Raw genomic sequence first — 17,493 nt, forward strand, 5'->3', positions numbered from 1 at the left:
CAGCAGCATTACATTATAGTCCTTTCTTACCCTCCATTGTTTCCCATTGCATTGGATATACTTACAGTACTAACAAATTATTATTTATCTGAGATTAAAATTTAACTAATTCTGTTGCATTTTTATCTCAAGAAGACTGGACTTCATTAGGGCAGGGTCTGTGTCCAATTATTTTTTAAGCTTTTCATAGCATCAGTGCATGGCTTAGATTCAGTTTAGTCAGTTCAGTAGCTCAGCGGTGTCGGACTCTTGGCCACCCCATGAACCGCAGCAAGCCAGGCCTCCCTGTCCATCACCAACTCCTGGAGTTTACCTAAACCCATGTCCATTGAGTCGGTGATGCCATCCAACCATCTCATCCTCTGTCGTCCCCTTTTCCTCCTGCCCTTAATCTTTCCCAGCATCAGGGTCTTTTTCAGTGAGTCAGCTCTTCGCATCAGGTGGCCAAAGTATTGGAGTTTCAGCTTTAGCATCAGTCCTTCCAATGAACACCCAGGACTGATCTCCTTTAGGATGGACTGGTTGGATCTCCTTGCAGTCCAAGGGACTCTCAAGAGTTTTCTCCAACACCACAGTTCAAAAGCATCAATTCTTTGGCACTCAGCTTTCCTTATAGTCCAACTCTCACATCCATACATGCTGCTGCTGCTAAGTCGCTTCAGTCATGTCCGACTCTGTGCGACCCCATAGATGGCAGCTCACCAGGCTCCACTGTCCCTGGGATTCTCCAGGCAAGAACACTGGAGTGGGTTGCCATTTCCTTCTCCAATGCATGAAAGTGAAAAGTGAAAGGGAAGTCGCTCAGTCGTGTCCGACTCTTCGCAACCCCTTGGAGTCCAGCCTACCAGGCTCCTCCGTCCATGGGATTTCCAGGCAAGTATACTGGAGTGGGTTGCCATTGCCTTCTCCCATTCATACATGACTACTGGAAAAACCATAGCCTTGACTAAACAGACCTTTGTTGACACAGTAATGTCTCAGCTATTTAATATGCTCCCTAGCTTGGTCATAACTTTTCTTTCAAGGAGTCACTTCATTCAGTTCACTCACTCAGTCGTGTCCAACTCTTTGCGACCCTATGAATTGCAGCACGCCAGGCTTCCCTGTCCATCACCAACTCCCAGAGTTCACCCAAACCCATGCCCATGTCCATCAAGTCGATGATGCCATCCAGCCATCTCATCCTCTGTCATCCCCTTCTCCTCCTGCCCCCAATCCCTCCCAGCATCAGAGTCTTTTCCAGTGAGTCAACTCTTCGCATGAGGTGGCCAAAGTATTGGAGTTTCCGCTTTAGCATCAGTCCTTCCAAAGAAATCCCAGGGCTGATCTCCTTTAGAATGGACTGGCTGTATCTCCTTGCAGTCCAGGGGACTCTCAAGAGTCTTCTCCAACACCACAGTCCAAAAGCATAAATTCTTCGGCACTCAGCTTTCTTCACAGTCCAACTCTCACATCCATACATGACCACTGGAAAAACCATAGCCTTGACTAGACGGACCTTTGTTGGCAAAGTAATGTCTCTGCTTTTGAATATGCTTTCTAGGTTGCACATAACTTTCCTTCCAAGGAGTAAGCGTCTTTTAATTTCATGGCTGCAATCACCATCTGTAGTGATTTTGGAGCCCCCAAAAATAAAGTCTGACACTGTTTCCAGTGTTTCCCCATCTATTTCCCATGAAGTGATGGGACCAGATGCCATGATCTTAGTTTTCTGAATGTTGAGCTTTAAACCAACTTTTTCACTCTGCTCTTTCACTTTCATCAAGAAGCTTTTTAGTTCCTCTTCACTTTCTGCCATAAGGGTGTTGTCATCTGCATATCTGAAGTTATTGATATTTCTCCTGGCAATCTTGATTCCAGCTTGTGCTTCTTCCAGCCCAGCGTTTCTCATGATGTACTCTGCATATAAGTTAAATAAGTGTCTTTTAATTTCATGGCTGCAGTCACCATCTGCAGTGATTTTGGAGCCCCCAAAAATAAAGTCAGCCACTGTTTCCCCTGTTTCCCCATCTATTTGCCATGAAGTGATGGGACCTGATGCCATGATCTTAGTTTTCCGAATGTTGAGCTTTAAGCCAACTTTTTCACTCTCCTCTTTCACTTTCATCAAGAGGCTCTTTAGTTCTTCACTTTCTGCCATAAGGGTGGTGTCATCTGCATATCTGGGTTATTGATATTTCTCCTGGCAATCTTGATTCCAGCTTGTGCTTCATCTAACTGGGCATTTTGCATGATGTACTCTGCACATAAGTTAAATAAGCAGGGTGACATTATACAGTCTTGACATACTCCTTTTCCTATTTGGAACTAGTCTGTTGTTCCATGTCCAGTTCTAACTCTTGCTTCCTGACTTGCATACAGGTTTCTCAAGAGGCAGGTCAGGTGGTCTGGTATTCCCATCTCCTTCAGAATTTCCTACAGTTTATTGTGATCCACACAGTCAAAGGCTTTGGCATAGTCAATAAAGCAGAAACATCTAATCAAAAAAGATGTTTTTCTGTAACTCTCTTGCTTTTTTGATTAGGTTCTTTCAAAATGCTCATTGAGTGGATGAATGAAGGAATGAGTGAATGAAAATGTAAGGAACAAGTATTTAAAAATTACAGACATAGTTAATTTGGGGAGTCAGAGGGAGAGAAACAAAATAAAAGAATTTTGGAAATTTGTTCATGAAAACCTGCCAGAGGAAAGCAAAAAGTTATTTTCCTTTGAAAAGGAAAACCAGAGACACCTCTTCTGAGACACTTCTGGTTAAAAAGGGAACTACAAAACAAAAAAAATATTTTGTCGTGTTATGGCTAACAATAATGGGTATGTATTGTTGGGCACTTAATATATAGGAACACTTAGAGTAGATAATCTTATTTATTAAGATGTTCTCTAACTTCATAACTTTATGAGGTAAGTGTTACTGTCAATATATAAATTAGGTAATTGACGTTTAGGAGAATTAAAAAAACTTGCCTGAAGTCACCCAGGCAGTAAGGGTGAAAATGGGTCAGTCTAATTCCCAAGTCTCTGCTTTTAATCATCATGACATAGTGCCTCTGAGGTTCTCTTCGGAAGGATGCTTACACAGGTGCTTCTATTCTGCAGTTTCAGCTAATTTCATATTTTCAAAGAACCAGCATCTATTGATTTTTGTGAACGTCAGCAGTCTATATTAAAGGCCCCTGGAAGTTGCCATTTAAAGCAATAATTCTAGGCAGAATTTTTACTTTTTTAAACTAAGAATTTGTTCACCTTTTTAGACTCACAGACAGAGAAAAGACTTGTGGTTGCCAAGGGGAAGGAGGGTGGAGAAGGGATGAATTGGGAGTCTGGGATTAGCAGATGCAAACTATTATATATAGAATGGAGAAATAGCAAAGTATACTCTGTAACACAGGGACCTATATTCAATGTCCTGTAATAAACCATAATGGAAAAGAATATGAAAAAGAGTATATAAGCATATCTGTGTCATTTTGTTGTACACCAGAAATTAAAACAACATTGTCTATCAACTATATTTCAATAAAATAAAATAAAATTTTTTTAAAGAATGTGCTCATCTTTAAAAGAAATTTTGTGCTTTTAACTAAAGATTACTGTTTGATATAGTTTTCATTCCAATCCCAGAGAAAGGCAATGCCAAAGAATGCTCAAACTACTGCACAACTGCACTCATCTCACACCCTGGTAAAGTAAAGCTCAGAATTCTCCAAGCCAGGCTTCAGCAATACGTGAACCGTGAACTTCCAGATGTTCAAGCTCGTTTTAGAAAAGGCAGAGGAACCAGAGATCAAATGCCAACATCCTCTGGATCATTGAAGAAGGAAGAGTGTTCCAGAAAAAGATCTATTTCTGCTTTATTGACTGTGCCAAAACCTTTGACTGTGTGGATCACAATAAACTGTGGAAAATTCTGAAAGACATGGGAATACCAGACCACCTGACCTGCCTCTTGAGAAACCTGTATGCAGGTCAGGAAGCAAGAGTTAGAACTGGACATGGAACAACAGACTGGTTCCAAATAGGAAAAGGAGTACGTCAAGACTGTATAATGTCACCCTGCTTATTTAACGTATGTGCAGAGTACATCATGCAAAATGCCCAGTTAGATGAAGCACAAGCTGGAATCAAGATTGCCAGGAGAAATATCAATAACCCAGATATGCAGATGACACCACCATTATGGCAGAAAGTGAAGAAGAACTAAAGAGCCTCTTGATGAAAGTGAAAGAGGAGAGTGAAAAAGTTGGCTTAAAGCTCAACATTCGGAAAACTAAGATCATGGCATCAGGTCCCATCACTTTATGGCAAATAGATGTGGAAACAGTGGCTGACTTTATTTTTTGGGGCTCCAAAATCACTGCAGATGGTGATTGCAGCCATGAAATTAAAAGACACTTACTCTTTGGAGGAAAGTTATGACCAACGTAGACAGCATATTCAAAAGCAGAGACATTACTTTGTCAACAAAGGTCTGTCTAGTCAAGGGTATGGTTTTTCCAGGGGTCATATATGGATGTGAGAGTTGGACTGTGAAGAAAGCTGAGCGCCGAAGAATTTATGCTTTTGAACTGTGGTGTTGGAGAAGACTCTTGAGAGTCCCTTGGACTGCAAGGAGATCCAACCAGTCCATCCTTAAGGAGATCAGTTCTGGGTGTTCATTGGAAGGACTGATGTTGAAGCTGAAACTCCAATACTTAGGCCACCTGACGCGAAGAGCTGACTCATTTGAAAAGACCTTGAGAAAAAAAAAAAAAGAAAAGAAAAGACCTTGATGCTGGGAAAGATTGAGGGTAGGAGGAGAAGGGGACGACAGAGGATGAGATGGTTGGATGGCATTACCAAGTCAATGGACATGGTTTTGGGTAAACTCCAGGAGTTGGTGATGGACAAGGAGGCCTGGTGTACTGCGGTTCATGGGGTCTCAAAGAGTTGGCCACGACTGAGTGACTGAACTGAACTGAACTGATATACCCTTCCAGACATTTAAAGTTGAAAAGTTTTTGTTTTATTAAGATTCTTCTAGAAAGCCATTGGAAATGAAATTGAAATAAATAAGAGTGAGAATTCGAAAATGCAGTATTCAAGGGTGCAGGCTGTGAAGATGAGCACCCTTCGTTGGAATCCTGGCTTGGCTACTTTCTAGTCCTGAGACCTGTGGTAAAATGTACCTTTCTGTACCTTGGTTTCCCCACTTGCAAAAGGGAGGCATTAAATTGTACATATCTCAGAGAAATCTTGTGAGGATTAAGTGAGATAATCTGTGTGAAGATTTTGAAGTAAGCCTGGTACATTGTAACTGTTCAATAAACATTAAGGAATACACAGGAGATACAGAGAGGCAGTGTGACGTAACGAGAAAAACTGAGTTTGAATCCTGGCTCTACCACTTGCTGGCTGTATTAATTGGGACAGATGCTTAACTTCTTTGATCCTCAGCGTCCTTATCGGGATTGTTGTTTACAAGGGTTAGAGATAATGTGTGTAAAGTATCTGATACAAAATAAACACCCAATAAAATTATTGTAGCAATAATGAATAAAGAGTTAAGCTACTAACATGGGGTAAAATAATACAGGGAAGAACCCCTGAATCACCTATAATGTGTAAAGTGTGACATTTGTCAGGGAAAAACACCAATACAATCAGAAGGCCAGATTTGAATAATTTCTTTTATAGAACTAGAACTTTAGATAGTTTCTTAAACTTATCATTTTCTTCATTTACAAAATGGACATAAGTACAGTAACTGCCCTGCTTTCTACACATTTTTTAAAAAAAGATATAATTTACCGTAACAATCACCTTTTGAAGGTGTACAATTCAGTGGTGTTTAGTGTATTCACAAAATTGTGTCACCACCACTTCTATCTAATTCTAGAAAATTTTCATCACTCCAAAAAACAAACCTTGGGACTTCTCTGGCAGTCCAGTGGTTAAGACTCCATGCTTCCAAAGCAGGGGACACAGGTTCTATCCCTGGTGGGGGAACTAAGATCCCCCATGCCTCTAGGCGCAGCCAAGAAAAAGAGCAAAAACCAAATCTCATTCTCTGTTTCTCTCCTCCTCCAGTCCCTTGCAGCCCTACTTTCTGTCTCTATGTATTTGTATGTTCTGAACAATTTATATAAACTGAGTCATGTAAGATGTGGTTTTTTGTAACTGGCATTTTTCACTTAACGTAATACTTTCAAGGTTCATCCATGTTGTGCCATATATCAATACTTTATTCCTTTTTGTGACTAACATTCCATTGAGTAGATATACTACATTTTGTTATTCACTCATCAATTGATGGGACGGTTGGACTGTCTCCTTTTTTTTACTATTATGAATAATGCTTGTATGAACATTAGAATACAAATTTGTGTGTGGACATATACTTTTTTTTTTTTGGTTGTGCTGGCTGTTCGTTGCTGCTGTGAGTGGGCTTTCTCTGGTTGTGGAAAGCAGGGGCTACTCTTTGTTGAGGGGCCCAGGCTTCTCATTGCAGTGCTTCTCTTATTCCAGAGCACAGGGTGTAGTTGCCCTATGGGGGCTCTAGAGAAGGCTCAGGAGTTGCAGTACATGGGTTTAGTTGCTCTGCAGCTTGTGGTATCTTTCTGGACCAGGGGTCAAACCCACGTCCCCTGCATTGACAGGTGAATTCTTTGGATATGTTCTTTTAATTCTCTTGGATATATACCTAGGAGTGGTATTGCTGGATCCCACAGTAACACTATGTTTAATTTTTTGAGGAACTGCCAAACTGTTTCCCAAAGCAGCAGCACTAGTTAATGCTTCCACCAGCAGTGTATAAGGGTTTAATTTTCCCACATTCTCATCAACACTTTCTATTACAACCATCCTAACGGATGTGAAGTGGGGTTCTCTAAAGATTAAAGATGTTGAGCATCTTTTTACGTGCCTACCGGTCATTTATATACCTTTTTTAGAGAAATGGCTATTTTAGCCATTTAAAAATAGGATTAGTTGTCTTTCCATTGTTGAATTTTAAAAGTTCTTTGTATATTCTGGCTACTAGTCCCTTATGAACACCAGTTATCGTGTATATCAAATGATACGGTCTCTTTGAGAGCTTTATAAACTGCAAGAGATGTCGCAAGTTAACCAAAAGCGCTGACGAACACGGAAGGGAGACAAGCCTATGGTTCCACGTTGGAGGTCGAGCCCCCAGGCCTCCCTGGCACAACCTGCGTTGCTAGCTGGCGCCCGCAGTCTCTCCACCTCACGGCGCCCCGCCCCCCGCCCTTTGACCCGCGCCGTTTCCGGTTGGAGACGTGGCTCGAGGACGCCATCTTGGGAAGAGGCGAGTCGGCGGCGCTCCTGTCAGGGGGGCAGCAGGTCCGGAGCGGCCGGTCCTCCCCTTCCCCCGACCCCAGCCCTAGCCGCAGTGGAGCCGGAGCGCGCGGGTGCGCCCCACTACCGCCGTCACCATGGTAAGACCCGAGCCGGGCTCACCTCCCGCGTCCGGCCTTGCTCGACCGTTCTCCCTGCTACCGGCCTGTGCTGGGGCTGGAGGAGCCCCGCCCCAAGAGCCGGGAGCCGGACACTTCCTCGGGGCTCTGGGGGCTTCTCCACCCTGTGATCGACTCCGCAGGAGATCCGAGGGACCTGACTGCAGTCCCTCTATCGTCGCGCCCACACCCCTCCCCCGCCATCAGCTAGGCACCCTCCTCTGCCGGGATTCGGGCCCTAAAGCGGGCCCGGGGTTTTTGCTCTGCAAGAACCTACCTCTTAGTGATGGGTCTTGGACCCCACGCTGCTGACCTGGCCTCTGGTGTCCAGCAGGTTCAGTGGGTGCCTCGGCGCCCCAAGCTGGGCTTCTGTCAGGGGTTCACTTCGTTCTGTAATCAACTCACCTCTCATCCCCGGTGTTCCGTAGGCCGTGGATGTTTGAAATCTAAATCATTAGTGTTGAGGACTTTTTCTTTGGTTTGTTGGAAAAGGAGAAATAGAGGAAAGTGCATAGGGAGGCACAGAACGGGAAGGAGTAACTTCTGACAGTGATACGGCACTAATTGTAGGACCCAGGTAACCCAGAAACCTGCTGCCCGCTTCTGTAGATGTTAGGTGTGTCCATTTGTCGGTGTGATTGGGTATACTCTGTGTATAGAGCATTGGGAAGATGAGAGCCAGTTGTGGAGAACACAGGTTTTCTGTCTTCAAGGAGCTTATAGTTCAGGTGAAGTGTGGATGTGGCATATCGTAATCAGATGTCTCACAGGAGTGAGAAGGGGTTTATTCTTTGGGACCTGTTACTTGCCTTCAGTTGAATTATCTTCGCGTTCTCATCTGTGGTGGTGGTGGTTTAGTGGCTAAGTTGACTCTTTTGCGATCACATGGACTACCGGGTTCCTCTGTCCAGGCAAGAATGCTGGAATGGGTTGCCATTTTCTTCTCCCATCTCGTCTGTAGTGGAGAAGGTTAAAATCAATGCTTGTGAGAGATGAAACAAAACATAGTGCTCACTCCACTACGTCCGGCTTCATCACTACGGTTTGTGAACATTTGTGAAGTAGAAGTTTTTTGCTTCCAAAGAAGCTAGTAATTTTTAAAGTGCACTTTATGTCGTTTAATCTTTTGAAGGGTGTGCTTTTCTTATTTCTCTTTTTGACACTAGATTAATAATTTGATTTAAAACATCTTCCTACACATTTCAGAGATGACAATATATAATTTGGTGCCAGTTATACTAAGTTCTGTTCACAACCTTTTTAGATGAAAACTTGGTGGGTGAGGAGATTCAGGCTTGGGCATTAAATCGCTGAACAGTTTTCTTCAGCTTCAGGCATATAAATTGCATCAAGCAGGTTTGTCTCATAAAACTTTTATACTGGACATAAAATTTCCAAAAACTCCTTTCTTCATTTCCACTAGAAGGCTTAGTATTCGGGTAGTGATTTTAAAACTACTTTCTTTTTACATCTTAGATGTACATGTAGTGCATTTCAGAGTATAACATTAAAAGCAAAATTAAAAGCTTTATTATATAAACCAAATGTAGATAATCTTAACAAAAACCTTGTTTGTTGATAAGTTCTTGGGAACGTTGTGCTATTTTTTTCCCCAGTAGTATTTTTAATTCATCGATACCCAGAGGGCCCATAGGGCCCTAGGTGTTACGTGGTAAACATAAAAACATAAATTTTGCATGTTATTTGGACACTGCATATACATACAGATGTGTCACATTTAAATATGCCTATAGTTCTGAATTATTTGGAACTTGGTATGATCCAGATACCTACAGGTTTGTGTACTCTGGAGAACAACTTATCTCAGTACATTCTGCTCTGTTGAGTCTTAAGGCATTATTAAGTATTTTTCTGTGTAATATTTATGGGTTCCGTTCCTTTACAAAGAGATCCCTGGACAAAGAAATGTCCAAATAGGGTAACAGTTTGCAAAGATTTCTTGAATCTAAAAGCTGTATCCAGAGTTCTAAAAGTTGATCTATAATAAAATTTTCAAACATGTAAGAAAGTTGAGAGCTTTACAGTGAACACGCATGTAACCACCGCTAGTCTGTAATTAACATTTCACTATTTTTGCTTTATCACACATCTAATTATTCATCCATCCTGTGGTCGTCTTTTTTTTAATGCATTTTAGGGGCTTCGCTGGTGGCCCAGTGGCTAAGACTCCACGCTCCCCATGCAGGGGGGGGCCCGGGTTTGATCCCTGGTCAGGGAACTAGATCCCACATTCTGCAATTAAGAGCTCATACAGCCAAATAAATAAATATATATTTTTAAAATGCACTTTAAAATAAATTGTAGATATCAGTATGTAAATGTTGGTTTTTGAATAGTAAATTTCCTTTAGCTTTAGTGACTGAACTTGGTGCAAAATGTCCTACACTGCAAAGTCCTAGTAGAGAAATAAAATGAACAAATGGAAAAACAAATGATTTGTGATGACTTTGTTATAAAATCAAGTACAAAAAAAAATCTTTTTTCTAGTTTTCATCAAATTAATGAGAACGTGTTCTTACTTTCTTAACATTTGTCTGGTATCATTATAGTCAGTTTTTTTCCTTAATAAGTTTATATTTGAATGAACTTGATATTAAGTCTCATTGTAGCCCTAATCTGTGAAGTCTTTGCTTATCTACAGAGTGCTATTCTTTTCTTATTTACTAAGTATGGGGAGTGAGTAAATCTATTGTAGTGATCTCATTAAATATCAGTGATCACAGTATGTTCAGTTCTCAAGAATCATTAGTTGTTAGAAAGCTAGATTTGGGTTTCTATGGCTGAGATTGGGGGCTGGGACAGGGGGCACTGAAATCCTACACTGCTGCTAAGTCACTTCAGTCGTGTCCGACTCTGTGCGACCCCATAGACGGCAGCCCACCAGGCTCCCCCGTCCCTGGGATTCTCCAGGCAAGAACACTGGAGTGGGTTGCCATTTCCTTCTCCAATGGATGAAAGTGAAAAGTGAAAGCGAAGTCGCTCAGTCGTGTCTGACTCCTAGCGACCCCATGGACTGCAGCCCACCAGGCTCCTCCATGGGATTTTCCAGGCAAGAGTACTGGAGTGCGGTGCCATCGCCTTCTCCGGAAATCCTACACAGTAATAACTAATTCCCAATTAGGGGGTATTTTTTCTTTTTCATATGCAATACAGCAGCTGCACACCTGTTGTATTCTTTATGTATCTTTTTGATTGTTGTTTCAGAGGAGAGCAAAGAATGAAAATAATTTCTTGAGTTTCTGTTGATTTGCCATCTTGTCTATTCTCCAAATAGGAAGTACAGTGCAGAAACTGAGAACAATGTCCTTTTATTTTTATACTCTACTACAAGTTTTTTGTTTTAGGACAGGAACTTGGTGATGAGCTTAAAACTCTTACTGAGTAACTTCAAGTTTTGGTTTTGTTTTGTGCTCTATGTTTTATTGTAATCTCCCCCGATTTGATATTATCTGTAATCATTTCATGCAAGCAAGAAAGACAAAATGATCCTTTATGACAGTTGTAGAAACTAGCCTTAATATGATCATGAATTATATAGAGATCATCATTACAGTGAATTACAAAGAACAGAGTTACTGGCTAATTGTGGAAGTGAGGAATACTGAAGCATTTAGAGGTTCGAGGAAGTCTTTGACTTTTTTCTTTAAGGAATTGGTCATATTTTTCCTGTTATTTTTGGACCTCTATAGCTAGTAGAGATGAAGGGATGATAATGGCAGCTATCTGACACACGTACACTATAAACATACATATGGTTTGTTTTGGTTAGGCAGTTTGCCTTTCGGCAGCTTAATATTAATGCAAAACATGGTTCCAAAGTAGTTATCACTGGAGCAGTGGGTGTGAAATGGAAACATTGCAAATTTTCTGTTGCTATAGTTTTCAAATGCTTAGAGTTACAGTATCATAGAGATGCAAAGGCACTTTCACATAAACTAACCTCAGAAGGCTAAGAATCCACCTGCAATGTGGGAGACCTGGATTCGATCCCTGGGTTTGGGAAGATACCCTGGAGAAAGGAATGGCTACCCACTCCAGTATTCTGGCCTGGAGAATTCCATGGACAGAGAAGCCTGGCAGGCTACAGTCCATGGGGTCGCAAAAAGTTGGACACTTCACTTCACTTCAACCTGTATTTTAGGTGTATTTCAAGAAGCGATTAAGTGACATCCAATGTAATATAATTAGTGGTAGAGGCAGAACAGAAATCTAATTCTCCAGCTTTCTTTATTCAAGGAACTTGAATAGGAGAGTGTTGTTATTTAATCCAAAAACAAATGATAATATATTCAAAGTATTTTAAGTATATTAAGAGAAAAGTTGTCTAACAAAGTTTAACCTATTGGGGAACTTTATTTTTTAAAACAATCCTGAGGAGATCATCTCCATAACTCTGGGCCCAGAGGGACTCCCCTGGTGATCCAGTGGCTAAAACTCTGTGCTCCGGATCCAGGGGGCCTGGGCTTAATCCCTAGTCAGGGAACTAGAACCCACATGTTGCAACTAAGATCTCGCATGCTGCAAGGAAAATTTAAAAAAATCCCTTGTCAGCTAAGACCTGGCACAGGCAAATAAATAAATATTTTTTAAAAAAACAAACGCAAGGACTCTTGAAAGTTTGTTTTAGGTCTAAATGCTCTTTTCCAAAAATGTAAAAAACAAGCAAAATAACTGTATAGAGAATTACACTTATTCACTGTTTCCCAAAGAAAATCAGGTCAAATTATAGTAGGAAAAATTAACCTACCTTTTAGTGTATACTGTATTTTAATAATTGGTAAACATTGATATGAAGAGAAAATTATTTCAAGGCATTTAAGAAGACGAATGTTGATTTAGAATAGGTTAAATTTCTCTTGTTGACCATACCTCCCAACCAAGTTATTAACTGCTGCGTTAACATGAATAATAATGAATAGAAACCTGTCAACTTTGTGGGAACTGTGATTGTGATGTCTTGGGTGTTTTGAAGTTGAGAGTCATACTTAGTCTTGGGCACTTCGGTCCTACTTTGGGAGCCTTATTTGCTTGTGTCTGAATGATGGAATGACTCAAAAGAGAGGACTACTATTTTACCCTACTGCTCCTTCATCTTTACATAGTCAAGTTTCCTGATTGATCAAAGCATAATTTAAGTAGTGTTTGTTCCATCAAATCTTCATGATCTTGTGAGCTAGAAGTAATCTCTTCTTCCTCTGAATTCCCATAGTGCATTACTTTACACATTCTGCCTAGTTTGTGTCTTATCCCTGCTAGGCTGCTGCCGCCTTTTTTTCTGAGGTGTAATTGACGTACAGCATATTACTTTCATATTTACAGGATGATAATTTGATATTTGTATATATTGTGATATGATCATCAAAATAAGTCTAGTTAATATCACTATACATAGTTAGAAAATAATTTATTTTTCTTGAGATAAGAACTTTTGGGATCCTACTAGATTTCTTAAGACTGCCAGTCCTACTAATTTCCTCATTGTAGTCCCAGAGAGCATCTAGTATGTATAGTAGGTATCCAATAAATAATTATTTAGTTAATTCTTATAGTAATACAGCCAAAATGGAGATTGCCAGTACTATAGTTAGCCTTTGACCATGCCCAATTGATAAAGCAAAGTTTGAATGGATAGCATACACTTCTCTGGTCAAAGGCTGTCTTTAATTTCTTTTTCCCTTTAAATGTTGCCTTGATGTTAATTTTTACCTAAACTCTTATCCGTATGGTATGGAGGTGTTTTGAATTCTAGATGCCTGAGAAGTACCCTGAAGCCTATAAACATTGTTTCTAATAGAGTTACTGTTATTAGATATATTAAATATGGGCTTTGTAGTTAAACAGCATATATATATATATATATATATATATATATAGGTCTGAAGGTTTGGTCTGAGCAATCCTTTCTCTGGGTAGATTTTTGACTTCAAGTGTTTAAATTGTGCTGTGCTTAGTATTTCTACTGTGGCTTATTTTATTCGTCAAAACATTGCAAAATTCTCGGATGGGGGAATCATACTTTGTAGGACTGTGATTCTCAGCCTTTTTTTGGTGAGGAGGCCCTTTGTAAGTATTAAATTTATAATGTGCTCCCATTTATTAGTAATATTTCTCACTGCATAAAGTGATTTCTCTATGGATCATTTGAGAATTACTACTCTAGAGGATATATGAATTTTCTGACATTAAATGTAAAATTTTTTAGGGAGTATGTGTCCATTTTTAATCTGTTAAAATATTGCCAAATCCATAAAGGTAAAAATCCATTGCTTTGAAATGACAAAGGTTTTAATAAGATACATTTCTTGGCTAGTTAATAGTGATGCTGCTTTACATTGTGAGTATATGTGGTATAAGTTGTATATAAGTGTTGTGGTATAAGTGCTTTGGCTTACAGTTTTATTATTCTCATTTGGTCCTCATAATAACTTGTGAGATTGTCAGATGATGCTCCATTTTCTAAGGGAGGAAACTGAGGCTGAGAGGTTGAAACATAACTTAAATCAGACAGATAGTAAATAAAACAAAAACTAGGATCCAGATCTTCTCACTTCCAGTCATTTAACTTTCCTGATATGTTAACTTGATTCTTTGCAAATTTAGAACATTATTTCTAATTCACATAGTCTTTGGGAAAAGAAGAAACCAATGTGAGATAATCTCAAATATAAGGAAATTCTTCATTTTCCTGATGAGAATATTAAAGAAACCTTTTTGGAGTATATAAACTTTTAGGACTGTAGCACAAATATTTAAAGTATTTAAAAATTTACTTATGTTCTTAAAGTATTTAAAAATTTACTTACATTCTTAAGGTATTTAATAATTTACTTAAATATACTGTTGATTTTTAAATTGAAAAATAATTCATTTTTTTCTGTTCTTATCTTCATGAAACGATTTATCCAAATTCTTCACAGGCATCATTGTCACTAGGTGTGCTTTTTGAATTACGGTCTCCTAGAACTTTGACATACAATTTTTAATATTTAGCACTTTTTGAATCCATGTACCATATTGATACTTTTGGAAGCTTTATTATGAGTCATAAAAACCCATTTGTATTACAGTAGAGCAGTTGATTTTAAAAGAAATATTTATTGGAAATTCCCTAGCAGTCCAGTGGCTGGGAGTCTGGGCTTTCACTGCCAAGAGCCCAGGTTCAGTCCCTGGTTGGTGAACTATTTTAAGATCCCACAAACCTCATAGTACAGAAAAAGAAAAAAAAAATCATTACTGACATCCAACACATGAAATTGTGAGTTTTGATCCTCCGGATAATTTATAAATCAGATGGTCTTTTATTAGTACATGTAAAACTAGCACAGTTTGAGACTGAGGATAAAATCTACCCTACACAATTCATGTAGATGTTCAATGTAAAGTGATTGAGAGAAAGTCTTTAATATGAAAGACTAGAAGAATTTGAATCTATAGAACTCTTTTTTTTTTTTTTAAATAAATATTCCTTGTCTAAAAAATGCTTTTAGTGAGTAATTAGCCTCCAATTAAAATAAATAAATTTATATTAAAAAATACTTTTAATGGATATATCATACCTTAAATTTATCAATAATTTCTTAATGTCATTAACTGTTCATTCACTGTTCATATTTTCCCATTTGTCTTATAATTTTTTTAAACAGTAATTTGAATCAGGATTCAAGTAAGATTATACAATGTGATTGGTTGACATGTCTCTTAAGTCTCTTTTAATCTATGGGTTTGCCTTCCATTCCTTTTTTTATTCACGGACTTCCCTGGTGGCTCAGATGGTAAAGCGTCTGTCTACAATGTGGGAGACCTGGGTTCGAGCCCTGGGTTGGGAAGATCCCCTGGAGAAGGAAATGGCAATCCAGTCCAGTACTATTGCCTGGAAAATCCCATGGACAGAGGAGCCTGGTAGGCTACAGTCTGTGGGATCCCAAAGAGTTGGACATGACTGGGCGACTTCACTTTCACTTTCCATTTCCCCTTTCCCAGTCCCTGGTAACCACTCATCTACTTTCTCTCTCTGAATTTGCTTATTCTGGATGTTTCACGAAAATGAAATCATGTGAGATGTTGCCTTTTGTATCTGGTTTCTTTCATTTAGTGTAATATTTTCAAAGGTCATCCATACTATAGCATATTCTTCATTCCTTTTTATAGCTGAATAATATGCCATTGTATGGATGTACCACATTCTGTTTATCCAATCATAAGTTGGTGGATATTTGGGTTTTCACTGTTTATTTACTTATTTAGATACACAGATTTTTAGTTTTTTTGGCCCTGCCTTGTGACTTCCAGGATCTTAGTTCCCTGACCAGGGATTGAACATGGGTCATGGCAGTGAAAGTGCCAAATCCTAGCCACTGGACTGCTAGGGAATTCCCGGTGTTCACTTTTTATTATGTATTAGGTAGGTATTTTGAATAATGCTGCTGTGAACATGTGTACAAATTTTTATGTGACGTAGTTCTTTTATGAGGGCTCCTATTGGGACAGAAATCTTACTTTATTTGGATATATGTGTCAAATATGACACATACAAAGACATACCTGATCACTCAAGCTAAAGCAGCAACTACCTTTGCTTTTTTCTTTTTCTGCCAGAAATATGCAGATGGTTGGAACATGAACCTCATATGATAAAAATTAATGTGAAAGCAAATTTTTGAGTATATTTGGTTTTATTCTTCTAAACAAGTCTAAGTCTCTTCACTGGTGATAATTGTAGGTCAATTTCTTCTTCAAGATTAAGGTATTACTGTGTGTGTACCAGGGCTTCCCTGGTAGCTCAGCTGGTGAAGAATCCACCTACAATGCAGGAGCTGCTAAGTCACTTCAGTCGTGTCCGACTCTGTGCGACCCTGTAGACGGCAGCCCACCAGGCTCCTCTGTCCCTGGGATTCTCCAGGCAAGAATACTGGAGTGGGTTGCCATTTCCTGCTCCAGTGCGTGAAAGTGAAAAATGAAAGTGAAGTTGCTCAGCGTCCCACTCTTTGCGACCCCATGGACTGTAGCCTACCAGGCTCCTCCGTCCATGGGATTTTCCAGGCAAGAGTACTGGAGTGGGTTGCCATGTCCTTCTCCAGGAGACCCCGGCTCAATTCCTGGGTCAGGAAGATCCCCTGGAGAAGGGATAGGCTACCCACTTCAGTATTCTTGGGCTTCCCTGGTGGCTCAGATGGTAAAGAATCTGCCTGCAGTGCGGGAGAGCTGGGTTCTATCCCTGGGTCAGGAAGATCCCCTGAGGAGGACATGGCAACCCACTCCAGTATTCTTGCCTGGAGAATCCCTGTGGACAGAGGAGCCTGGTGGGCTACAGTCCATGGGGTTGCAAAGAGTCGGACATGACTGAACGACTAAGCACACGTGTTGTACCAAGAATTATAGGAGTCCTTGCCCTTTTTTGAAGAAATCTTTATTTCACACTATTAAAGACATGAATGGGGACAATGTGGGGAATATAGTCTATAATTATGTAATATTTTTATATGGTAACAGATGGTGACTAGGTTAACATGGTGAACATTTTAAAATGTATAGAAATACAGAATAACTATGTTGTATACCAAAAACCAACATAGTGTTGTAGGTCAGTTATACTTTAAAAATAGCCAATACAATATTATAAAGCAATTATCCTCCAATTAAAAATAAATAAATTTAATCTTATTGTTAAAAAAATAAACTCATAGAAAAGAGATCAGATTTGTGGTCACCAGTGGCAGGGACTGGTGGGGGAGGGAGATTGGATGAAGGTAGTCAAAAAAGTGCAAACTTCCAGTTATAAGCTAAGTAAGTACTGGACATGCAGTGTACAATATGATCAGTATAACTAACAGTGCTGTATCATATATATATGAAAGTTGTTAAAAGAATCACATCACAAGGGAAAAGTTTTTTTTCTATTTCTTTTTGGCCATGCCAGGCGGCTTACAGGATCTTAGTTCCCTGAGTAGGGATCGAATTTGGTTCCTTTGTAGTGAAAGTGCAGAGTTCTAACCACTGGACCATGAGGGAATTCCGTTTTTTA

General features: G+C 39.6%; 1 protein-coding gene across 1 annotated transcript in view; it reads left to right on the forward strand.

The window, feature by feature from the left end:
- Nucleotides 1–7,289: 7,289 nt before the first annotated feature.
- ARCN1 (archain 1) overlaps nucleotides 7,290–17,493 on the forward strand; it is a 28,577-nt gene continuing 18,373 nt past the window's right edge. The window contains exon 1 of the mRNA NM_001195013.1: nucleotides 7,290–7,433. Within this exon, the coding sequence (NP_001181942.1) occupies nucleotides 7,431–7,433 (3 nt within the window). The 5' untranslated portion in view covers nucleotides 7,290–7,430. The remainder of the gene's footprint in view (nucleotides 7,434–17,493) is intronic.

Source organism: Bos taurus, chromosome 15 (assembly GCF_002263795.3).
Source record: "Bos taurus isolate L1 Dominette 01449 registration number 42190680 breed Hereford chromosome 15, ARS-UCD2.0, whole genome shotgun sequence".
NCBI classification, from domain to species: domain Eukaryota; kingdom Metazoa; phylum Chordata; class Mammalia; order Artiodactyla; family Bovidae; genus Bos; species Bos taurus.